This window comes from Oncorhynchus keta, chromosome 37, assembly GCF_023373465.1.
Source record: "Oncorhynchus keta strain PuntledgeMale-10-30-2019 chromosome 37, Oket_V2, whole genome shotgun sequence".
Lineage (NCBI taxonomy): Eukaryota > Metazoa > Chordata > Actinopteri > Salmoniformes > Salmonidae > Oncorhynchus > Oncorhynchus keta.
In genome coordinates, this window is record NC_068457.1 from 27,690,545 (window position 1) to 27,714,970 (window position 24,426).

General features: G+C 47.1%; 3 protein-coding genes across 17 annotated transcripts in view; all 3 read right to left on the reverse strand.

The window, feature by feature from the left end:
• The window catches only part of pir (pirin), a 39,342-nt gene extending 37,335 nt beyond the window's left edge, over positions 1-2,007 (reverse strand). The window contains exons 1-3 of the mRNA XM_052498948.1: positions 1,825-2,007; positions 1,405-1,561; positions 1,180-1,272 (exon numbers count right to left, since the gene is read on the reverse strand). Coding sequence (XP_052354908.1) covers positions 1,180-1,272; positions 1,405-1,497 — 186 coding nt within the window. The 5' untranslated portion in view covers positions 1,498-1,561; positions 1,825-2,007. The remainder of the gene's footprint in view (positions 1-1,179; positions 1,273-1,404; positions 1,562-1,824) is intronic.
• Positions 2,008-2,206: 199 nt separating this feature from the next.
• zgc:113276 (uncharacterized protein LOC553748 homolog) lies at positions 2,207-24,069 on the reverse strand. 2 transcript variants are annotated; one of them, XM_052500055.1, is made up of 9 exons: positions 23,225-24,069; positions 22,532-22,722; positions 20,035-20,250; positions 14,707-15,037; positions 13,355-13,488; positions 9,097-9,336; positions 7,747-7,917; positions 2,861-2,950; positions 2,207-2,430 (listed from the first exon to the last, which is right to left on the reverse strand). In XM_052500055.1, the coding sequence occupies exons 1-9, from the start codon at positions 23,403-23,405 to the stop codon at positions 2,254-2,256; spliced, it is 1,731 nt and encodes a 576-aa protein (XP_052356015.1). In that variant the 5' UTR covers positions 23,406-24,069; the 3' UTR covers positions 2,207-2,253. The 2 variants fall into 2 exon arrangements, with proteins under 2 accessions (XP_052356015.1, XP_052356014.1); XM_052500054.1 differs by having other exon boundaries at positions 13,355-13,491.
• On the reverse strand, positions 16,683-19,678 carry LOC127916816 (uncharacterized). Of its 14 annotated transcripts, none has more exons than XM_052500069.1 (5): positions 19,162-19,678; positions 19,042-19,131; positions 18,673-18,762; positions 18,417-18,506; positions 16,683-18,356 (listed from the first exon to the last, which is right to left on the reverse strand). In XM_052500069.1, the coding sequence occupies exons 1-5, from the start codon at positions 19,375-19,377 to the stop codon at positions 18,192-18,194; spliced, it is 651 nt and encodes a 216-aa protein (XP_052356029.1). In that variant the 5' UTR covers positions 19,378-19,678; the 3' UTR covers positions 16,683-18,191. The 14 variants fall into 14 exon arrangements, 11 of the variants coding, with proteins under 11 accessions (XP_052356029.1, XP_052356028.1, XP_052356027.1 ...); XM_052500068.1 differs by having other exon boundaries at positions 18,673-18,792; XM_052500067.1 differs by having other exon boundaries at positions 18,673-18,822.
• Positions 24,070-24,426: the final 357 nt, after the last annotated feature.

Here is a 24,426-nt window from a genome sequence, read left to right on the forward strand (position 1 = left end):
TTAATGGTGTACGTGCCTCATCCTCCCTCATCATTAATGGTGTACGTGCCTCATCCTCCCTCATCATTAATGGTGTACGTGCCTCATCCTCCCTCATCATTAATGGTGTACATGCCTCATCCTCCCTCATCATTAATGGTGTACGTGCCTCATCCTCCCTCATCATTAATGGTGTACGTGCCTCATCCTCCCTCATCATTAATGGTGTACGTGCCTCATCCTCCCTCATCATTAATGGTGTACCTGCCTCATCCTCCCTCATCATTAATGGTGTACGTGCCTCATCCTCCCTCATCATTAATGGTGTACGTGCCTCATCCTCCCTCATCATTAATGGTGTACGTGCCTCATCCTCCCTCATCATTAATGGTGTACGTGCCTCACCCCCCCTCAACGGCCTCATATGAACCTGTTATTCTGCCAGGGCTTCAGTCAGAACACAACATTGTACCACTCCAGGTAGAGAGAGACCGTATAGATGCTGCATCGCGCAGAGAGACAGAGAGAGAGAGAGAGAGAGAGAAGAGAGAGAGAGAGAGAGAGAGAGAGAGAGAGAGAGAGAGACAGAGAGACATCCTCCCTCAGAGAGAGAGAGAGAGAGAGAGAGAGAGAGAGAGAGAGAGAGAGAGAGAGAGAGAGAGAGACAGAGAGAGAGATCAGAGAGAGAGAGAGAGAGAGACAGAGAGAGAGAGAGAGAGAGAGAGAGAGAGAGAGAGAGAGAGAGAGAGAGAGAGAGAGAGAGAGAGAGAGAGAGAGAGAGAGAGACAGAGAGAGAGAGAGAGATCAGAGAGAGAGAGAGAGAGAGAGAGAGAGAGAGAGAGAGAGACAGAGAGAGAGAGAGAGAGAGACACAGAGAGAGAGAGAGAGAGAGAGAGAGAGAGAGAGAGAGAGAGAGAGAGAGAGAGAGAGAGAGAGACACAGAGAGACAGAGAGAGAGAGAGAGAGAGAGAGAGAGAGAGAGAGAGAGAGAGAGAGAGAGAGAGAGAGAGAGAGAGACACAGAGAGAGAGAGAGAGAGAGAGAGAGAGAGAGAGAGAGAGAGAGAGAGAGAGAGAGAGAGAGAGAGAGAGAGAGAGAGAGAGAGAGAGAGAGAGAGAGAGAGAGAGAGAGAGAGAGAGAGAGAGAGAGAGAGACACAGAGAGACACAGAGAGAGAGAGAGAGAATAGATAGCCTACTCACGGTCTCAAAGCCTCTGTGGGGGTGATCAGGGAAGCCTGATGGCTTTTTGACTTTGAACTCATCCAACATCAAGAAAGGATCCAGGTTCATCAGCTGAAATACATGGATGGACAAGATATCAGCCTACCATGTCATAATATGTGGTTTAGTTTGGTATTTCACAAGGATATTATTAAACATGATAAACTAGGCAGATGTAAGACAGACAGCATGACAGTAACTCACCTCCTTTCTTCCTATGCTTCTGCGGACATGGGCTCCCACACCTTCTACCTGCTCCACACTCAACACCGTCTTCACAACTCTTCTTATCCTCATTGTAGAGGATAGGGTTATTTACTAGTAGTACCTTATTTATTATGGTACACCTTGAGCAAAAATACTGAAGAGAAAAGGAAAAATAACTGCATTGAATATATAGCCTAAGCCTTCAAATACCCGCCGTTATTGTTCAACGTTTGTGTTTTGTTATTAGATGTTACAATATTTATTATTTTGCTAAGACTTTTATTGTGATAATATGGAGTAGAAATACAACTTGACAGAGCAATAACAGCATCGGTCTCCTGCTTGGATAAATTAAGTTTAGCGGGCTTCTCCGTGGAGTAGAGTTTACTTTGATACACGAAACTCAATGTCACTAACCTTGCAGAAGTTGGATGTGGACTCAACAAGACTAATTTACTCCGAATATCAACTAGAATCAGACAAGCACGTAATGTAGGCTGTCAAATCCTCCCAGTGTGTAGGCAACAACAGAATTATAAGCCTATCATCTTCCAAGCGCAGTCATGTTGTTGTCGCGGTTGCCAACACTGCATCTGTTGCGCATGTACGGACATGAAGGGCGTGATTGACCGCAAGGGATTATTTTGAATAAAAAAAAGGGAAGGTTAGTTCATTCTCAGATAAGAAGGGGTGAGGTGCAGTTTATTAGGAAGGGGGGAGTTTATTCTGAGCTAGGAAGGGGTGAGGTGTAGTTTATTCTCAGCTAGGAAGGCAGCTGAATCCATGATTTATCGCTGCGTAATTCTCCCTTTGACATCAAAGCATTACTTGCGCTAAAGTCTTTAATCATAACCACATCAGCCCGTGCATCTGCTGAATGTATTCTTCGGTGTGTGCTCTCTCCACCGTGGTTTGTGTCCCTGTCCCTCCGTAACCACTCCGGCTGTGCTGGAATATTATGTCCTTCGCGATGCGCGCGCTTGCAGCCTGTCCTCCTGCCAGATTCAGCGCGTGCGGACCAACCTGGTTGTGACAACAAAGGGAATACAGCTGAGTCACACTGACAGTACAGTATTATATAACCAACTGAGTCTCTATCGACAAGTACCCTACAAAAGAGATTCTCACATAGGTCTACTTTCCAAGCCATATGTTGCCTATATTTCAGAGCCTCTATTGCGGCCTTGAAAGACTACAGAAAATAGAAGCTTGTAAATATATCAAAAGGCTATCCCTGCTCTGCTGCGTTTTTGGGTTATCATTCCACCCCTCCAAAACCCTGAAAAGCTACTTCTTTTTTAATCCATTATCATTTTTTTCATTACTTGTGTCTGTCAATGCTTTGACAAATTCCCAGCAATACGAATGAATGAAATATTCTCCCTCTGACATTCCATTCTCTTATTTCTACAAAATGCTTTCATTGTGTGATTAGGAAAAAATACCAATATACCTGAAGTGCTGTGTACTGTCCCATCAGGTACAGAGGACAGCCTGGAGCCCACTGCAAGCTCTCAGATATACAAGGCCAGCCATCCAGGACCTAAAGTTGAGATACGCTGTAATTAGACTTGGATCAAATGCAGGTGACTGTAGTATAGTGGTATAACATAGTATAGTAGTTTAATAGTAGTCTATAGTAGTACAGTAGCCATCTATAGTATAGTAGTATAGTAGCAGCCTATAGTATAGTAGTAGCCTATAGTAGTATAGTAGTAGCCCACATCAGTATAGTAGCAGCCTATAGTATAATAATATAGTAGTATAGTAGTAGCCCACAGCAGTATAGTAGCAGCCTATATTATTATAGTATAGTAGGAACCTATAGTATAGTAGTAGCCTATAGTATTATAGAATAGTAGGAGCCTACAATAGTATAGGAGAAGCCTATAGTATAGTAGTAGAATATAGTACTATAGTATAGTAGTAGCCTATAGTAGTATAGTATAGTAGCACAGTATAGTTCTAACCTATAGTATAGTAGTATAGTATAGTAGTAGCCTATAGGCGTATAGTAGCAGCCTATAGTGTAGTAGTAGCCTATAGTAGTATAGTATAGTAGTAGCCTATAGTAGTATAGCACAGTCATAGCCTATAGTGTAACATGTTAGTATAGTATGGTATGGTGTAGTAGTAGCCTATAGTATAACAGTGTTGTATAGTAGTTTGGTAGTATAGTATAGTATGGTATAGTATAGTAATAGCCTAGAGTGGTATGGTATAGTAGTAGCCTATAGTATAGTAGAGAAGTATAGTATTAGCCTATAGTATAGTAGCTTAGTATAGTATCGTATAGTAGTAGCCTATAGTAGTATAGTATGGCACAGTGTGGCATAGTATAGTAGGAGCTTATAGTATTATGGTATAGTATTGTAGTAGGCTATAGTAGTATAGTATAGTTGCCTAGTAGTAGCCTAAAGTATAGTATAATAGTAGCCTATAGTAGTATAGTAGCATAGTAGTAGCCTATAGTAGTATAGTATTATAGTAGTAGCCTATAGTAGTATATTAAAGTAGTATAGTATAGTAGTAGCCGATAGTATAGTTGTATTGTGGCATAGTATAGTAGTAGCCTATATTATAGTAGTAGCTTATAATAGTATAGTATAGTAGTAGCCTATATTATGATAGTATATGTGTATAGTAGTAGCCTACAGTATAGTAGCCTATATTATATTAGTATAGTAGTAGCCTATAGTATAGACGTATAGTATAGAGGTAGCCTATAGCATAGTGGTTTAGTATAGTAGAAGCCTATATTATAGTAGTATAGCATAGTAGTAGCATATATCATGGTAGTATAGTAGTAGCCCATAATATAATAGTATAGTAGTGTAGTAGCATATAGCATGGTAGTATAAAATAGTAGTAGCCTATAGTATTATAGTAGTAGCCTATAATATAAATCAAATCAAATGTATTTATAAAGCCCTTAGTACATCAGCTGATATCTCAAAGTGCTGTAGTCAGAAACCCAGCCTAAAACCCCAAACAGCAAGCAATGTAGTGTAGTAAGCATACAGTAGTAGCCTATAATATAATAGTATAGTAGTGTAGTATGGTATAGTATAGTAATAGCCTATAGTAGTGGGGTGTATTAGCGTAGTGTAGTAGACACCTATAGTATAGTAGTGTAGTCTAGGAGTAGCCTATAGTATCGTACCATAGTATAGCAGTAGCCTATAGTAGTATAGTATCGTCGTACAGTAGTAGCCTATAGTATAGTATTGTAGTTCCCTATAGTAGTATAGTATGGTATAGTATAGTAGTAGCCTATAGTATAGTGGTAAAGTATAGTAGTAGCCTATATTAGTATAGTAGTATAGTGTTGTAGTAGCCCATACCATAGTAGTATGGTATAGTATAGTAGTACCCCAATATTAGTATAGTATGGTGGTATAGTATAGTAGTAGCCTATATTAGTATAGTATGGTGGTATAGTATAGTAGTAGCCTATATTAGTATAGTATGGTGGTATAGTATAGTAGTAGCCTATATTAGTATAGTATGGTGGTATAGTAGTAGTCTATATTAGTATAGTATGGTGGTATAGTAGTAGTCTATATTAGTATAGTATGGTGGTATAGTATAGTAGTAGCCTATATTAGTATAGTATGGTGGTATAGTATAGTAGTAGCCTATATTAGTATAGTATGGTGGTATAGTAGTAGTCTATATTAGTATAGTATGGTGGTATAGTAGTAGTCTATATTAGTATAGTATGGTGGTATAGCGGTGGTGGAAAAAGTACCCAACTATCATACTTGAGTAAAAGTACAGATACCTTAATAGAAAATGACTCAAGTAAAAGTAAAAGTCACCCAGTAAAATCTACTTGAGTAACGGTATAAAAGTATTTGGTTTAAAATATACTTAAGTATCAAAAGTAAAAGTGTAAATCCTTCTAAATTCCTTATATTAAGCAAACCAGGTGGCACCATTTTCTTGTCCAACATTCAGTCATAATTTACAAACAAAGCATGTGTGTTTAGTGAGTCTGATCAGAGGCAGTAGGGATGACCAGGGATGTTCTCTGTTTAGTGAGTCTGCCAGATCAGAGGCAGTAGGGATGACCAGGGATGTTCTCTGTTTAGTGAGTCTGCCAGATCAGAGGCAGTAGGGATGACCAGGGATGTTCTCTGTTTAGTGAGTCTGCCAGATCAGAGGCAGTAGGGATGACCAGGGATGTTCTCTGTTTAGTGAGTCTGCCAGATCAGAGGCATTAGAGATGACCAGGGATGTTCTCTGTTTAGTGAGTCTGCCAGATCAGAGGCAGTAGGGATGACCAGGGATGTTCTCTGTTTAGTGAGTCTGCCAGATCAGAGGCAGTAGAGATGACCAGGGATGTTCTCTGTTTAGTGAGTCTGCCAGATCAGAGGCAGTAGGGATGACCAGGGATGTTCTCTGTTTAGTGAGTCTGCCAGATCAGAGGCAGTAGAGATGACCAGGGATGTTCTCTGTTTAGTGAGTCTGCCAGATCAGAGGCAGTAGAGATGACCAGGGATGTTCTCTGTTTAGTGAGTCTGCCAGATCAGAGGCAGTAGAGATGACCAGGGATGTTCTCTGTTTAGTGAGTCCACCAGATCAGAGGCAGTAGGGATGACCAGGGATGTTCTCTGTTTAGTGAGTCCTCCAGATCAGAGGCAGTAGGGATGACCAGGGATGTTCTCTGTTTAGTGAGTCCTCCAGATCAGAGGCAGTAGAGATGACCAGGGATGTTCTCTGTTTAGTGAGTCCTCCAGATCAGAGGCAGTAGGGATGACCAGGGATGTTCTCTGTTTAGTGAGTCCTCCAGATCAGAGGCAGTAGGGATGACCAGGGATGTTCTCTGTTTAGTGAGTCTACCAGATCAGAGGCTGTAGAGATGACCAGGGATGTTCTCTGTTTACTGAGTCCTCCAGATCAGAGGCAGTAGGGATGACCAGGGATGTTCTCTGTTTAGTGAGTCTACCAGATCAGAGGCTGTAGAGATGACCAGGGATGTTCTCTGTTTACTGAGTCCTCCAGATCAGAGGCAGTAGGGATGACCAGGGATGTTCTCTGTTTAGTGAGTCTACCAGATCAGAGGCTGTAGAGATGACCAGGGATGTTCTCTGTTTAGTGAGTCTACCAGATCAGAGGCAGTAGGGATGACCAGGGATGTTCTCTGTGTAGTGAGTCTTCCAGATCAGAGGCTGTAGGGATGACCAGGGATGTTCTCTGTTTACTGAGTCCTCCAGATCAGAGGCAGTAGGGATGACCAGGGATGTTCTCTGTTTAGTGAGTCTACCAGATCAGAGGCTGTAGAGATGACCAGGGATGTTCTCTGTTTAGTGAGTCTACCAGATCAGAGGCAGTAGGGATGACCAGGGATGACCAGGGATGTATGACCAGGGATCTCTGTGTAGTGAGTCTACCAGATCAGAGGCAGTAGGGATGACCAGGGATGTTCTCTGTGTAGTGAGTCTACCAGATCAGAGGCAGTAGGGATGACCAGGGATGTTCTCTGTGTAGTGAGTCTACCAGATCAGAGGCAGTAGGGATGACCAGGGATGTTCTCTGTGTAGTGAGTCTACCAGATCAGAGGCAGTAGGGATGACCAGGGATGTTCTCTGTGTAGTGAGTCTACCAGATCAGAGGCAGTAGGGATGACCAGGGATGTTCTCTGTGTAGTGAGTCTACCAGATCAGAGGCAGTAGGGATGACCAGGGATGTTCTCTGTGTAGTGAGTCTACCAGATCAGAGGCAGTAGGGATGACCAGGGATGTTCTCTGTGTAGTGAGTCTACCAGATCAGAGGCAGTAGGGATGACCAGGGATGTTCTCTGTGTAGTGAGTCTACCAGATCAGAGGCAGTAGGGATGAACAGGGATGTTCTCTGTTTAGTGAGTCTACCAGATCAGAGGCAGTAGGGATGACCAGGGATGTTCTCTGTGTAGTGAGTCTACCAGATCAGAGGCAGTAGGGATGACCAGGGATGTTCTCTGTGTAGTGAGTCTACCAGATCAGAGGCAGTAGGGATGACCAGGGATGTTCGGTTGATAAGTGCGTGAAGTGGACTATTCTCCTGTCCTAAGTACTTTTGGGTGTCAAGGAAAATGTATGGAGTAAAAAGTACAATATTTTCTTAATGAATGTAAGTAAAGTAAAAGTAAAAGTAGTAAAACAATATAAATAGTAAAATAGTAAAGTACACATACACCAAAAAACTACTTCAGTAGTACTTTAAAGTATTTTTCCTTCAGTACTTTACACCACTGTCGTATAGTATAGAAGTATAGTCATTTTGTGGACACAGATTTGATTAAAGATACATGACAGATTCTTGCAGAGGTTGAGATATGATGTGATAGCAGCACACCTGAATAGGGAATTCCTTGATGACAGAAGAGAGCATAGGGTCTTGGTTGACGTCCAGTTTGCATCCTGTAGCCAGCCATATCCTGTCCCCAGTCCAAGTCTCACAGCCATTCTGTCCACACAGTGACAGTCTCCACACCTGGCTTTCATAGCACCACTTAGCTTCAGTCACCTGGAGAACACAACAGGTCATGAACCTCGGCTCTGCTTTCTCTCTTTCACCAGATTGTGTTGTTTTATGTTTCCAAATGTTAGTTCCAAATGTTAGTTCCAAATGTTAGTTCCAAATGTTAGTTCCAAATGTTAGTTCCAAATGTTAGTTCCAAATGTTAGTTCCAAATGTTAGTTCCAAATGTTAGTTCCAAATGTTAGTTCCAAATGTTAGTTCCAAATGTTAGTTCCAAATGTTAGTTCCAAATGTTAGTTCCAAATGTTAGTTCCAAATGTTAGTTCCAAATGTTAGTTCCAAATGTTAGTTCCAAATGTTAGTTCCAAATGTTAGTTCCAAATGTTAGTTCCAAATGTTAGTTCCAAATGTTAGTTCCAAATGTTAGTTCCAAATGTTAGTTCCAAATGTTAGTTCCAAATGTTAGTTCCAAATGTTAGTTCCAAATGTTAGTTCCAAATGTTAGTTCCAAATGTTAGTTCCAAATGTTAGTTCCAAATGTTGGTTCCAAATGTTAGTTCCAAATGTTGGTTCCAAATGTTAGTTCCAAATGTTAGTTCCAAATTCCAAATGTAGTTCCAAATGTTAGTTCCAAATGTTAGTTCCAAACAGAGTTCCAAATGTTAGTTCCAAATGTTGGTTCCAAATGTTGGTTCCAAATGTTAGTTCCAAATGTTAGTTCCAAATGTTGGTTCCAAATGTTGGTTCCAAATGTTAGTTCCAAATGTTGGTTCCAAATGTTAGTTCCAAATGTTAGGTTGGCCAAATGTTGGTTCCAAAGGTTGGACAGAGGTTGTGTGTGCCTGGGGTCGTTCCAAAGTCCAGAAGGGTGGACAGAGGTTGTGTGTGCCTGGGGGTTCCAGAGGTTGGTTCCAAATGTGTGTTCCAAATGGGGTTCCAAAGAGGGTGGACAGAGGTTGTTGTGCCTGGGGGACCAAATGTTAGAGAGGGTGGACACACGTGTGCCTGGGGGTGGAGAGAGGGTGGACAGAGGTTGTGTGTGCCTGGGGGTCGCAGTAGAGAGGGTGGACAGAGGTTGTGTGTGCCTGGGGGTCGTAGTAGAGAGGGTGGACAGAGGTTGTGTGTGCCTGGGGGGGGTCGCAGTATTATTAATATTATTGATGTCTATTTACTAGCAGTAATATTCTGACTAGTAGCATTACCATATTATTGTTATTTCTGTACCTGGCAGTATGCTCGGACAGACAGCTGTCCAGTCTGGATGTAGGGCTGCAGGGCTGTGTAGGCCTCAGGTGTAACTGCCCCTCCCTTCCTGGCCTGTCTGATCATGGCCAGTCTCTTATGGACGCTGCTCTCGTTGTAGAACTGGCGCAGGTAGGCCAGGCCGTCCATCTTGATGCCGTGCTCCACATGGGAGTACCGGCCCACCAGGCTTTCCACGTCACCCACATCAAACTGCTTCAGCTGGGGGAGAGGACCGAGGAAGAGGGGTTTGGGGTTGGAGATCATGGTGGTCTGACTATAATATTCTCTTAACATGTTAACTGCTTCAGCTGGGGGAGGGGGGCAGAGGGGTTTGGGGTTGGAGATCATGGTGGTCTGACTATAATATTCTCTTAACATGTTAACTGTTTCAGCTGGGAGGGGGGCAGAGGGGTTTGGGGTTGGAGATCATGGTGGTCTGACTATAATATTCTCTTAACATGTTAACTGTTTCAGCTGGGAGGGGGGGGGGGCAGAGGGGTTTGGGGTTGGAGATCATGGTGGTCTGACTATAACATTCTCTTAACATCAAACTGTTTCAGCTGGGGGAGAGGACCGAGGAAGAGGGGTTTGGGGTTGGAGATCATGGTGGTCTGACTATAACATTCTCTTAACATCAAACTGCTTCAGCTGGGGGGGGCAGAGGGGTTTGGGGTTGGAGATCATGGTGGTCTGACTATAACATTCTCTTAACATCAAACTGTTTCAGCTGGGGAGGGGGCAGAGGGGTTTGGGGTTGGAGATCATGGTGGTCTGACTATAACATTCTCTTAACATCAAACTGCTTCAGCTGGGAGGGGGGGCAGAGGGGTTTGGGGTTGGAGATCATGGTGGTCTGACTATAATATTCTCTTAACATCAAACTGCTTCAGCTGGGGGAGAGGGGGCAGAGGGGTTTGGGGTTGGAGATCATGGTGGTCTGACTATAATATTCTCTTAACATCAAACTGCTTCAGCTGGGGGGGGGGGGGGGCAGAGGGGTTTGGGGTTGGAGATCATGGTGGTCTGACTATAATATTCTCTTAACATCACACTGCTTCAGCTGGGGGAGAGGAGGGGGGGCAGAGGGGTTTGGGGTTGGAGATCATGGTGGTCTGACTATAACATTCTCTTAACATGTTAACTGCTTCAGCTGGGGGAGAGGAGGGGGCAGAGGGGTTTGGGGTTGGAGATCATGGTGGTCTGCTTATAACATTCTCTTAACATGTTAACTGTTTCAGCTGGGGGGAGGGGGACTCTGGAAATGTGATGTATTTCTAGGCAAACCGGGTCTCAAAATTAACTTGGGGTTGGAATCATGGTGGTCTGACTATAAATTCTGTGGCTCATTGGTAGAGCTATATAAATAGCGTATATAAATAATATTTTAGACGCCAAGATGGGTTGACACCGGGACTATCTGTCAGTATCTCCCTATGAGAGGTGGGTGTGGAGTCAGGTCTGCAAAGACCAAGAGGTTGTCTATCTCTTAACATCAAACTCTCAGCTAGGAGAGGGGTTTGGGGTGGAGTCAGGAGCAGGAGACTATAGATATTGTCTATCTGTCAGTATCTCCCTGGGGGAGAGGTGGGTGTGGGGTCAGGGGCAGGAGACCAGAGGTTGTCTATCTGTCAGTATTCTCCATCAAACTGCTTCAGCTGGGGTGCAGAGGGGTTTGGGGTTGGAGATCATGGTGGTCTGACTATAATATTCTCTTATCTCCACTGTTTCAGCTGGGGTGGAGTCAGGAGCAGGAGACCAGAGGGTTTGGGGTTGGAGATCATGGTGGTCTGACTATAATATTCTCTTAACATCAAACTGCTTCAGCTGGGGAGTAGGAGGGGGCAGGGGGTTTGGGCAGGAGACCAATGGTTGTCTATCTGTCAGTATCTCCATAGGAGAACTGCTTGGAGTCAGGAGCAGGTGACCAGAGAGGGTTTGGGGTTGGAGTCATGGTGAGTCTGACTATCATTCTCTTATCATCAAACTGCTTCCCTAGGAGAGGTGGGTGTGGAGTTTGGAGCAGGAGACCAAGAGGTTGTCTATCTGTCAGTATCTCCCTTCAGCTGGGCAGGAGAGGGTCTAGTCAGTATTCCCTAGGAGAGGTTTGGGGTTGGAGTCATGGTGGAGACCAAGAGGTTGTCTATCTGTCAGTATCTCCCTAGGAGAGGTGGGTGTGGAGTTTGGGGCAGGAGACCATGTCTATCTGTGTATCTCCCGAGGAGGGGTTTGGAGGTCTGACTATAACATTCTCTTAACATGTCTAACTGTCATCTGGGAGAGGTGGGTGTGGGAGGGGGAGCAGAGGGGTTTGGGGTGGAGATCATGGTGGTCTGACTATAGACCAAGAGGTTGTCTTATCTGTCTGTATCTCCTGGGAGGTGGGCAGTGGGTCAGGGGCAGGAGACCAATGGTTGTCTATCTGTCAGTATCTCTTAACATGTTAACTGTTTCAGCTGGGAGGAGACCAAGGGTTGTCTGGAAATGATGTATTTCTAGTCATGTGTGGAGCAGGATGTCTAAATCTGTCAGTATCTCTAGAAAGGTGGAGTCATGAGACATTCATTTTCTAGGTTGTCTATCTGTCAGTATCTCATAGGAGAGGTGGGTGTGGAGTCAGGAGCAGGAGACCAAGAGGTTGTCTATCTGTCAGTATCTCCCTAGGAGAGGTGGGTGTGGAGTCATGAGCAGGAGACCAAGAGGTTGTCTATCTGTCAGTATCTCCCTAGGAGAGGTGGGTGTGGAGTCAGGAGCAGGAGACCAGAGGTTGTCTATCTGTCAGTATCTCCCTAGGAGAGGTGGGTGTGGAGTCAGGAGCAGGAGACCAAGAGGTTGTCTATCTGTCAGTATCTCCCTAGGAGAGGTGGGTGTGGAGTCAGGAGCAGGAGACCAAGAGGTTGTCTATCTGTCAGTATCTCCCTAGGAGAGGTGGGTGTGGAGTCAGGAGCAGGAGACCAAGATGTTGTCTATCTGTCAGTATCTCCCTAGGAGAGGTGGGTGTGGAGTCAGGAGCAGGAGACCAAGAGGTTGTCTATCTGTCAGTATCTCCCTGGGAGAGGTGGGTGTGGAGTCAGGAGCAGGAGACCAAGAGGTTGTCTATCTGTCAGTATCTCCCTAGGAGAGGTGGGTGTGGAGTCAGGAGCAGGAGACCAAGATGTTGTCTATCTGTCAGTATCTCCCTAGGAGAGGTGGGTGTGGAGTCAGGAGCAGGAGACCAAGAGGTTGTCTATCTGTCAGTATCTCCCTAGGAGAGGTGGGTGTGGAGTCAGGAGCAGGAGACCAAGAGGTTGTCTATCTGTCAGTATCTCCCTAGGAGAGGTGGGTGTGGAGTCAGGAGCAGGAGACCAAGAGGTTGTCTATCTGTCAGTATCTCCCTAGGAGAGGTGGGTGTGGAGTCAGGAGCAGGAGACCAAGAGGTTGTCTATCTGTCAGTATCTCCCTAGGAGAGGTGGGTGTGGAGTCAGGAGCAGGAGACCAAGAGGTTGTCTATCTGTCAGTATCTCCCTAGGAGAGGTGGGTGTGGAGTCAGGAGCAGGAGACCAAGAGGTTGTCTATCTGTCAGTATCTCCCTAGGAGAGGTGGGTGTGGAGTCAGGAGCAGGAGAGCAACAATTTCAAGAAGGGCGTTTTATTTACTGGTCCGCCAACAACATAGAGGACCACAAAAGCAGCCACTAGAAAACAGGAACCCAGGCTGGTGGAAAACGGAGGAACACACTCCTCTGACTAAACTAACGTGCTGGAAAAACAGAGTCCTGTGAAATAAACCTGCTAAACAGAGAAAAACGCAACCCAAGCCAACGACAGTAACACAAACAATCTTGCACAAAACTTAGCGGGTAGGGCGAGATGAAATACCCCACTGATTAGCCTAAACTAGACACAGGTGAACACAAGACAGACAAAACCAAACGAAAAAGAAAAGGGATCGGTGGCAGCGAGTAGGCCGGGCGACGACGACCGCCGAGCGCCTCCCGAACAGGGGGAGGAGCCACCTTCGGTGGAAGGCGTGACAATATCATGTACAGTTCACAGATCATAGGCTCTTACAGGAGGCATGTATACATTTTCACCATGGTTTTCAAAACAATGGTTTGTGCTATAAATGTAAAAGCATATTAAAACCTCCTTGATCCTCCAAATTAAGTGTTTATGTGATAATTGCCAGAACTAACAAGTTTCCACTTCGGGAGGAAGGAAAGATAATTGGGACATGGCCATAGATCTAAACAGAAACAGACCTGTAAGTGTTTGCGCATCACCCAGGTCACATGACTGGCTCCTTGCTGCAGAGCGATGGAGATGACGTGAGCGCTGGTCAGGCCTCCACCAACCACCACCACCCTCTGGCCAGGCTCAGACACCACATGGGGACCTGCTGGATGGAGACAGAGTTAGTGACACCACAGAGACCTGCTGGATGGAGACAGAGTTAGTGACACCATGCTGGATGGAGACAGAGTTAGTGACACCACACTGCTGGATGGAGACAGAGTTAGTGACACCACAGAGACCTGCTGGATGGAGACAGAGTTAGTGACACCATGCTGGATGGAGACAGAGTTACTGACACCACACTGACTCTTAACAGGAACAGAATGTCCAACACAAATAAGTACTAAGTAAATAAGTTAATTTCTACATTTGATAACTCAAACAGCATGTCATGTCACCTCAACACCAGGAGAGGGCGGTATAGCACAGTGTCATGTCATGTCACCTCAACACCAGGAGAGGGCATTATAGTACAGTGCCATGTCACCTCAACACCAGGAGAGGGCGTTATAGTACAGTGTCATGTCACCTCAACACCAGGAGAGGGCGTTATAGTACAGTGTCATGTCACCTCAACACCAGGAGAGGGCATTATAGCACAGTGTCGTGTCACCTCAACACCAGGAGAGGGCATTATAGCACAGTGTCATGTCACCTCAACACCAGGAGAGGGAATTATAGCACAGTGTCATGTCATGTCACCTCAACACCAGGAGAGGGCATTATAGTACAGTGTCGTGTCACCTCAACACCAGGAGAGGGCATTATAGTACAGTGTCATGTCACCTCAACACCAGGAGAGGGCATTATAGTACAGTGTCGTGTCATGTCACCTCAACACCAGGAGAGGGCGTTATAGTACAGTGTCATGTCACCTCAACACCAGGAGAGGGCATTATAGTACAGTGTCATGTCACCTCAACACCAGGAGAGGGCGTTATAGTACAGTGTCATGTCACCTCAACACCAGGAGAGGGCATTATAGCACAGTGTCATGTCACCTCAACACCAGGAGAGGGCATTATAGTACAGTGTCGTGTCATGTCACCTCAACACCAGGAGAGGGCATTATAGTACAGTGTCATGTCACCTCAACACCAGGAGAGGGCATTATAGTACAGTGTCATGTCACCTCAACACCAGGAGAGGGCATTATAGTACAGTGTCATGTCACCTCAACACCAGGAGAGGGCGTTATAGTACAGTGTCATGTCACCTCAACACCAGGAGAGGGCATTATAGTACAGTGTCATGTGGAGACATATGGTCCATCTATACAGATAGCTATCAATAGCAGAGGATTCTCATCTCAACCGACCTGATGAGAGAGAAGAAGAACTCTCTTCCTGTTCCTGGTTCTGGCTTCTTGGTTCCTGTTGCCGTGTTGACCGTGAGTGGTGGTGCATGAGCTGCACGGTGTGCTGCAGGCGTTCCTCAGGGTAGCTCTCCGCTATGGACGACACCCAGAAAGGAATGTTGGCCATCTGGGCACGGGTCGGCCCGGTCGCCATGACTACCCGCCTAGCCTCGAGGACGTCCCCGTTCTGAAGGAATACCCTGAATGATGTCACAATTCCTTCTGACATGACAGGGGTCAGTCTGTCCACTGTGCCCTTTGTCAGGACACTGTCCAGGCCATATTTGTCCACCTGGAGAGTAATTGTTGTTGTATAGTTATTTTGTTCTGGGTGATTTGAGTTGATGGCTAATAGATTACATGCACTCACACGTTACATTATATATCACAAGTTCATCGATTTTAATGAACACCTACAGTGGCAAATGAAAGTATATGAACCCTTTGGATTTACAGTTGAAGTCAGATGTTTACACACACCTTAGCCAAATACATTTAAACTCCGTTTTTCACAATTCCTGACATTTAATACTAGTAAAAATGTCCTGTCTTAGGTCACTTAGGATCACCACTTCAAGAATGTGAAATGTCAGAATAATCGTAGAGAGAATTATTTATTTCAGCTTTTATTTCTTTCATCACATTCCCAGTGGGTCAGAAGTTTACATACACTCAATTAGTATTTGGTAGCATTGCCTTTACATTTTTTTTTACTTGGGTCAAACGTTTCGGGTAGCCTTCCACAAACTTCCCACAATAAGTTGGGGGAATTGTGGCCCATTCCTCCTGACAGAGCTGGTGTAACTGAGTCAGGTTTGTAGGCCTCCTTGCTCGCACACACTTTACCAGTTCTGCCTACACATTTTCTATGGGATTGAGGTCAGGGCTTTGTGATGGCCATTCCAATACCTTGACTTTGTTGTCCTTAAGCCATTTTGCCACAACTTTGGAAGTATGCTTGGGGTCATTGTCCATTTGGAAGACCCTTTTGCGACCAAGCTTTGACTTCCTGACTGATGTCTTGAGATGTTGCTTCAATATATCCACATCATTTTCCATCCTCGTAATGCCATCTATTTTGTGAAGTGCACCAGTCCCTCCTGCAGCAAAGCACCCCCACAACATGATTGAGAACCACTTCAGACAGCCATAGACTTAACTAGAACACCCCACTAAGCTACAATCCCAATACCAACACACCACATACTAAAACCCCATGCCACACCCTGGCCTGACCAAATAAATGAAGATAAACACAAAATACCTCGACCAGGGCGTGACAGAACCCCCCTAAGTTGCGGACCCCCGGACGCACCTCAAAACAATAGGGAGGGTCCGGGTGGGCGTCTGTCCATGGTGGCGGCTCTGGCGCGGGACGTGGACCCCACTCAATCACCGTCTTAGTCCCTCCTCCTCGCGTCCTTGGATAGTCCACCCTCGCCGCCGACCATGGCCTAGTAGTCCTCACCCAGAACCCCACTGGACTGAGGAGCAGATCGGGACTGAGGGGCAGCTCGGGACTGAGGCAGCTCGGGACTGAGGGGAAGCTCGGGGCCGAGGGGAAGCTCGGGACCGAGGGGAAGCTCGGGACCGAGAGGAAGCTCAGCACTGAGAGGAAGCTCAGGCAGGTAGCTGAATCCGGCATCTCCTGGCTGGCTGGCGGTTCTGGCAGATCCTGGCTAACTGGCGGATCTGGAAGAGTCTGGTTGACTGGCGGATCTGGAAGAGTCTGGTTGACTGGCGGATCTGGAAGAGTCTGGTTGACTGGCGGATCTGGAAGAGTCTGGTTGACTGGCGGATCTGGAAGAGTCTGTTGACTGGCGGATCTGGAAGACTGGCGGATCTGGAAGAGTCTGGTTGACTGGCGGATCTGGAAGAGTCTGGTTGACTGGCAGATCTGGAAGAGTCTGGCTGACTGGATCTGGAAGAGTCTGGCTGGCAGATCTGGAAGAGTCTGGCTGACTGGCGGATCTGGAAGAGTCTGGCTGACTGGCGGATCTGGAAGAGTCTGGCTGACTGGCGGATCTGGAAGAGTCTGGCTGACTGGCGGATCTGGAAGAGTCTGGCTGACTGGCGGATCCTGGCAGACTGACGGATCTGGCTGCTCCATGCTGACTGGCGGCTCTGGCTGCTCCACGCTGACTGGCGGCTCTGGCTGCTCCATGTAGGCTGACAGCTCTGGTGGCTTCTTACAGACTGGCAGCTCTGGCGGCTCCGTGCAGACTGGCAGCTCCGTGCAGACTGGCAGCTCCGTGCAGACTGGCAGCTCCATGCAGACTGGCAGCTCCTTGCAGACTGGCAGCTCTGGCTGCTTCATGCAGACTGGCAGCTCTGGCTGCTTCATGCAGACTGGCAGCTCTGGCTGCTTCATGCAGACTGGCAGCTCTGGCTGCTCCTTGCAGGCTGGCAGCTCTGGCTGCGCTGAACAGGCAGGAGACTCCAGCAGCGCTGTAGAGGAGGAAGGCAGCTCCTTGCAGACTGGCAGCTCCTTGCAGACTGGCAGCTCCTAGCTTCTGGGCCTGAGTAGCAGGCAGTTTACTTTGGGCACGCTTTTCATCCGGACGTGAAAATACCGCCCCCTAGCCCAAAGAGGTATTAATGACATCTCCAAAAGCTAATTGGAGTCAGGAGTCAGCTAACCTGGATTCCAATCAATGAGATGAGATTGGAGATGTTGGTTCGAGCTGCCTCGCCCTATAAAAACACTCATAAAATTTGAGGTTGCTATTCACAAGAGGCATTGCCTGATGTGAATCATGCCTCGAACAAGAGAGATCTCAGAAGACCTAAGATTAAGAATTGTTGACTTGCATAAAGCTGGAAAGGGTTACAAAAGTATCTCTAAAAGCCTTGATGTTCATCAGTCCACGGTAAGACAAATAGTCTATAAATGGAGAAAGTTCAGCACTGTTGCTACTCTTCCTAGGAGTGTCCGTCCTGCAAAGATTACTACAAGAGTACAGCTCAGAATGCTCAATGAGGTTAAGAAGAATCCTAGAGTGTCAGCTAAAGACTTACAGAAATCTCTGGAACATGCTAACATCTCTGTTGACGAGTCTACGATACGTAAAAAACTAAACAAGAATGGTGTTCATGGGAGGACTCCACTGAAGAATCCACTGCTGTCTAAAAAAACATTGCTGCACGTCTGAAGAGCACCTGGATGTTCCACTGTGCTTCTGGGAAAATATTCTGAGAACAGATTAAACTAAAATTGAGTTGTTTGGAAGGAACACACAACACTATGTGTGGAGAAAAAAAAGGCACAGCACACCAACATCAAAATCTCATCCCAACTGTAAAGTTTGGTGGAGGGAGCATCATGGTTTGGGCTGCTTTGCTGCCGCAGGGCCTGGACAGTTTGCTATCATCGACAGAAAAATGAATTCCCAAGTTTATCAAGACATTTTGTAGGAGAATGTAAGGCTCTGTTCACCAATTGAAGCTCAACAGAAGGTGGGTGATGCAACAGGACAACGACCCAGAACACAGAAGTAAATCAACAACAGAAGAAAATAGGCCTTCTGGAGTGGCCCAGTCAGAGTCCTGACCTTCTGGAGTGGCCCAGTCAGAGTCCTGACCTTCTGGAGTGGCCCAGTCAGAGTCCTGACCTTCTGGAGAGGCCCAGTCAGAGTCCTGACCTTCTGGAGAGGCCCAGTCAGAGTCCTGACCTTCTGGAGAGGCCCAGTCAGAGTCCTGACCTTCTGGAGTGGCCCAGTCAGAGTCCTGACCTTCTGGAGTGGCCCAGTCAGAGTCCTGACCTTCTGGAGTGGCCCTGGAGTGGCCCAGTCAGAGTCCTGACCTTCTGGAGTGGCCCAGTCAGAGTCCTGACCTTCTGGAGTGGCCCAGTCAGAGTGACCTTCTGACCTTCTGGAGTGGCCCAGTCCTGACCTTCTGGAGTGGCCCAGTCAGAGTCAGAGTCCTGACCTTCTGGAGTGGCCCAGTCAGAGTCCTGACCTTCTGGAGTGGCCCAGTCAGAGTCCTGACCTTCTGGAGTGGCCCAGTCAGAGTCCTGACCTTCTGGAGTGGCCCAGTCAGAGTCCTGACCTTCTGGAGTGGCCCAGTCAGAGTCCTGACCTTCTGGAGTGGCCCAGTCAGAGTCCTGACCTTCTGGAGTGGCCCAGTCAGAGTCCTGACCTTCTGGAGTGGCCCAGTCAGAGTCCTGACCTTCTGGAGTGGCCCAGTCAGAGTCCTGACCTTCTGGAGTCCTGGCCCAGTCAGAGTCCTGACCTTCTGGAGTGGCCCAGTCAGAGTCCTGACCCTGTCCTTCTGGAGTGGCCCAGTCAGAGTCCTGACCTTCTGGAGTGGCCCAGTCAGAGTCCTGACCTTCTGGAGTGGCCCAGTCAGAGTCCTGACCTTCTGGAGTGGCCCAGTCAGACTCCTGACCTTCTGGAGTGGCCCAGTCAGAGTCCTGACCTTCTGGAGTGGCCCAGTCAGACTCCTGACCTTCTGGAGTGGCCCAGTCAGAGTCCTGACCTCAACCCGATTGAGATGCTGTAGCATGACCTCAAGAGAGCAGTTCACACCAGACATCCCAAGAATATTGCTGAACTGAAACAGTTTTGTAAAGAGGAATGGTCCAAAATTCCTCCTGACCGTTGTGCAGGTCTGATCTGCAACTACAGAAAACATTTGGTTGAGGTTATTGCTGCCAAAGGAGGGTCAACCAGTTATTAAATCCAAGGGTTTTCATACTTTTCCCACCCTGCACTGTGAATGTTCACACAGTGTGTTCAGTAAAGACTTGAAAACGTATAATTGTTTGTGTTTGTTAGTTTAAGCAGACTGTGTTTGTCTGTTGTTGTGACCTAGATGAAGATCAGATCACATTTTATAACCAATTTATGCAGAAATCCGGGTATTTCCAAAGGGTTCACATACTTTTTCTTGCAGCTGTACATAAACCCTACAATAGAGCAAGCATTCACTGTAAAACTCACATTCACTATAATTAGTAGTCATCATGTGTATTAGTGCAGGTCTGGAACAAAAGCCTGCAACCCCAGTAGCTCTCCAGCAGGAGGGTTAGTTGACCACTCCCAGGGAAGTCCTACTTGTGTCACACAGAGAAGCATCACTGTTATTGCACAATGTTGTGTAGTGGAGGGATTCACATAGTATGTTTAGTATGGTGCAGGGTTGGGGTCAATTCCATTTAAATTCCAATTGGATGTTCAGTTTACTTCCTGAATTGACTGAACTGAAATGGAATTCACCCCAATGATGGTATGGTGCCTTTTCACTTCAACTCAACTCAAGCCACGGCCAGCGTGCATCTCCATCTCCGACCTGCTGCATGAAGAAGTCCACACTGAGCCTGGTGCCTGGCAGGCTAAAGTACAGGCTCTTCTGTAGGCCTCTGCTGCTGCTCAGTCTCCTCCTGTCCTTCTTGCCCAGACGCATGTCGTTGAAGAAGGCGTTCTCATCCAGAATGAAGGTGTGGTCAGGGAGGCAGTGTAGCTCCGCTGTCCGATCCTTCTCCAGAACAAACTCCTGCAAAGCCCTCTGGGAGGAACCAAGACAAAGGGATTATAGGCAAAAACAAGTACACTGCCTGAATTGACTGGATTATTGAAAACTGAAGTGACCTCAACTCGCGATGTCCAAAAGGAACCATTCATTCAACCCTACAGCAGGGACCATCGACCTTGTTGAGTGTGTGTGTGTCTGTGTGCACCAGGGTGTGTGAGCGAAGGTAAGGGATGTACCTTATTGAGTGTGTCTGTGTGCACCAGGGTGTGTGAGCGAAGGTGAGGGATGTACCTTATTGAGTGTGTCTGTGTGCACCAGGGTGTGTGAGCGAAGGTGAGGGATGTACCTTATTGAGTGGGTCTGTGTGCACCAGGGTGTGTGAGCGAAGGTGAGGGATGTACCTTATTGAGTGGGTCTGTGTGCACCAGGGTGTGTGAGCGAAGGTGAGGGATGTACCTTATTGAGTGTGTCTGTGTGCACCAGGGTGTGTGAGCGAAGGTGAGGGATGTACCTTATTGAGTGTGTCTGTGTGCACCAGGGTGTGTGAGCGAAGGTGAGGGATGTACCTTATTGAGTGGGTCTGTGTGCACCAGTAAGGGGTGAGTGGGTCTGTGTGCACCAGGGTGTGTGAGCGAAGGTGAGGGATGTACCTTATTGAGTGGGTCTGTGTGCACCAGGGTGTGTGAGCGAAGGTGAGGGATGTACCTTATTGAGTGGGTCTGTGTGCACCAGGGTGTGTGAGCGAAGGTGAGGGATGTACCTTATTGAGTGGGTCTGTGTGCACCAGGGTGTGTGAGCGAAGGTGAGGGATGTACCTTATTGAGTGGGTCTGTGTGCACCAGGGTGTGTGAGGGATGTACCTTATTGAGTGGGTCTGTGTGCACCAGGGTGTGTGAGCGAAGGTGAGGGATGTACCTTATTGAGTGGGTCTGTGTGCACCAGGGTGTGTGAGCGAAGGTAAGGGATGTACCTTATTGAGTGGGTCTGTGTGCACCAGGGTGTGTGAGCGAAGGTGAGGGATGTACCTTATTGAGTGGGTCTGTGTGCACCAGGGTGTGTGAGCGAAGGTAAGGGATGTACCTTATTGAGTGGGTCTGTGTGCACCAGGGTGTGTGAGCGAAGGTGAGGGATGTACCTTATTGAGTGGGTCTGTGTGCACCAGGGTGTGTGAGCGAAGGTGAGGGATGTACCTTATTGAGTGGGTCTGTGTGCACCAGGGTGTGTGAGCGAAGGTGAGGGATGTACCTTATTGAGTGGGTCTGTGTGCACCAGGGTGTGTGAGCGAAGGTAAGGGATGTACCTTATTGAGTGGGTCTGTGTGCACCAGGGTGTGTGAGCGAAGGTGAGGGATGTACCTTATTGAGTGGGTCTGTGTGCACCAGGGTGTGTGAGCGAAGGTAAGGGATGTACCTTATTGAGTGGGTCTGTGTGCACCAGGGTGTGTGAGTGGGTCTGTGTGCACCAGGGTGTGTGAGCGAAGGTGAGGGATGAGTCTGTGTGAGTGGATGTACCTTATTGAGTGGGTCTGTGTGCACCAGGGTGTGTGAGCGAAGGTAAGGGATGTACCTTATTGAGTGGGTCTGTGTGCACCAGGGTGTGTGAGCGAAGGTGAGGGATGTACCTTATTGAGTGGGTCTGTGTGCACCAGGGTGTGTGAGCGAAGGTGAGGGATGTACCTTATTGAGTGGGTCTGTGTGCACCAGGGTGTGTGAGCGAAGGTGAGGGATGTACCTTATTGAGTGGGTCTGTGTGCACCAGGGTGTGTGAGCGAAGGTGAGGGATGTACCTTATTGAGTGGGTCTGTGTGCACCAGGGTGTGTGAGCGGGTGAGGGATGTACCTTATTGAGTGGGTCTGTGTGCACCAGGGTGTGTGAGCGAAGGTGAGGGATGTACCGCACCAGGGGTGTGAGCGAAGGTGAGGGATGTACCTTATTGAGTGGGTCTGTGTGCACCAGGGTGTGTGAGCGAAGGTGAGGGATGTACCTTATTGAGTGGGTCTGTGTGCACCAGGGTGTGTGAGCGAAGGTGAGGGATGTACCTTATTGAGTGGGTCTGTGTGCACCAGGGTGTGTGAGCGAAGGTGAGGGATTTACCTTATTGAGTGGGTCTGTGTGCACCAGGGTGTGTGAGCGAAGGTGAGGGATTTACCTTATTGAGTGGGTCTGTGTGCACCAGGGTGTGTGAGCGAAGGTGAGGGATGTACCTTATTGAGTGGGTCTGTGTGCACCAGGGTGTGTGAGCGAAGGTGAGGGATGTACCTTATTGAGTGGGTCTGTGTGCACCAGGGTGTGTGAGCGAAGGTGAGGGATGTACCTTATTGAGTGGGTCTGTGTGCACCAGGGTGTGTGAGCGAAGGTGAGGGATGTTGAGTGCTCTGAACTGGCTCTCCCACAGCGAGGTCCATGCTCCGTATGAGTCCACCACTCTGAAGGCCAGCGGAGGGCAGGATGAAACTGACTCTGGTTCTGGAGCGGCCTGCTCCTCGGGCTCGGCTGTCTGCTGTCCTGGGAGATATTACACACCAGTCAACCAGACAGCATCGCCAGCAGAACGGTGTGAACTGGAGAGACTAAAATACAGTCTATACAGTCAAATTAAGCATACACCTTCAACCTCGACTAAAAACCACTTTGAATGGAGATTTTCTTTTTAGTCTAGAGACTGGATCTGGGCCCGGCTTGGAGTGGCCTGCTCCTCAGCTGGCTGTTGTCATGGGGATGGGGAGAGATTAGAGACCTGTCAAACAGAGAACACTAACAGCATGCTGTACATTATATGTGTAGGGAGATTAGAGAGGAATGTCTCTCCTAACTGAAATCAAGAAAGGCCAAAATGTGAGGAAAAACATCGGTCTACTTTCTGGGATGTTTTCCTGGACCCAGATCCCGCCGACGTCGAGCCCCTGACTAAAACGCCCTTTTAATAAACATTCACTCTTTAGCTTCATCTGGGCCCTTTATGAAAAGCTCACGTAAAAACATTGAGCTGCAGTGTAGTTATCCTCACGGGTAGCTCCTCCTCTCTTGCTCTTAGAGCGGCTGGTCTTGGCCCTGCCCTGGCTGAGCTGGATCCCCTGGAGGATGTCTGTGTTGGGGGGAGGTGGGGTCAGGGCCTGGTCTGGACAGGACAGCAGGGTGGCCAGGGTCAGGGCCTGGGGTCCTCCACCTATTATCAGGACGTCCAACATCACACGGCTGGTATGAGACAAACACCAGCACAGAAAAAAAGTTACAAAATCTAAATCAAATTTTTAAAAACATTCCAGTCCTTGGTAAACAACAGGTGTAGACTAACAGTGAAATGCTTCCTGACGGTCCTTCCCAACCATACGGAGAAACAGGAAGAGAAATAACAGAAAGATAATAACACAAGGAATAAATCCCCAATGAGAAGCAATAACTTGGCTGTTTACACAGAGTACCAGAACTGAGTCAATGATAACTTGGCTGTTTACACAGAGTACCAGAACTGAGTCAATGATAACTTGGCTGTTTAGACAGAGTACCAGAACTGAGTCAATGATAACTTGGCTGTTTAAACAGAGTACCAGAACTGAGTCAATGATAACTTGGCTGTTTAGACAGAGTACCAGAACTGAGTCAATGATAACTTGGCTGTTTACACAGAGTACCAGAACTGAGTCAATGATAACTTGGCTGTTTAGACAGAGTACCAGAACTGAGTCAATGATAACTTGGCTGTTTAGACAGAGTACCAGAACTGAGTCAATGATAACTTGGCTGTTTACACAGAGTACCAGAACTGAGTCAATGATAACTTGGCTGTTTAAACAGAGTACCAGAACTGAGTCAATGATAACTTGGCTGTTTACACAGAGTACCAGAACTGAGTCAATGATAAGTTTCAGAGTACCAGAAAGTCAATGATAACTTGGCTGTTTACACAGAGTACCAGAACTGAGTCAATGATAACTTGGCTGTTTAAACAGAGTACCAGAACTGAGTCAATGATAACTTGGCTGTTTAAACAGAGTACCAGAACTGAGTCAATGATAACTTGGCTGTTTAAACAGAGTACCAGCACTGAGTCAATGATAACTTGGCTGTTTAAACAGAGTACCAGAACTGAGTCAATGATAACTTGGCTGTTTACACAGAGTACCAGAACTGAGTCAATGATAACTTGGCTGTTTACACAGAGTACCAGCACTGAGTCAATGATAACTTGGCTGTTTAAACAGAGTACCA

Bases quoted from the DNA above. Each gene is read 5' to 3' on its own strand.
- LOC127916816 (XM_052500059.1), bottom strand. From the start codon at position 19,377: ATGTTTTCTGTAGTTGCAGATCAGACCTGCACAACGGTCAGGAGGAAT. The intron at 19,132-19,161 runs GTCAGGACTCTG...CCACTCCAGAAG, and splicing joins TGACTGGGCCACTCCAGAAG to GTCAGGAGTCTGACTGGGCC. The intron at 18,883-19,041 runs GTCAGGACTCTG...CCACTCCAGAAG, and splicing joins TGACTGGGCCACTCCAGAAG to GTCAGGACTCTGACTGGGCC.
- zgc:113276 (XM_052500054.1), bottom strand. From the start codon at position 23,405: ATGTTGGACGTCCTGATAATAGGTGGAGGACCCCAGGCCCTGACCCTG. The intron at 20,251-22,531 runs GTACATCCCTCA...GGTTCCTCCCAG, and splicing joins ACACAGACCCACTCAATAAG to AGGGCTTTGCAGGAGTTTGT. The intron at 9,337-13,354 runs GTCTGTTTCTGT...CCTCTCCCCCAG, and splicing joins TGATGCGCAAACACTTACAG to CTGAAGCAGTTTGATGTGGG.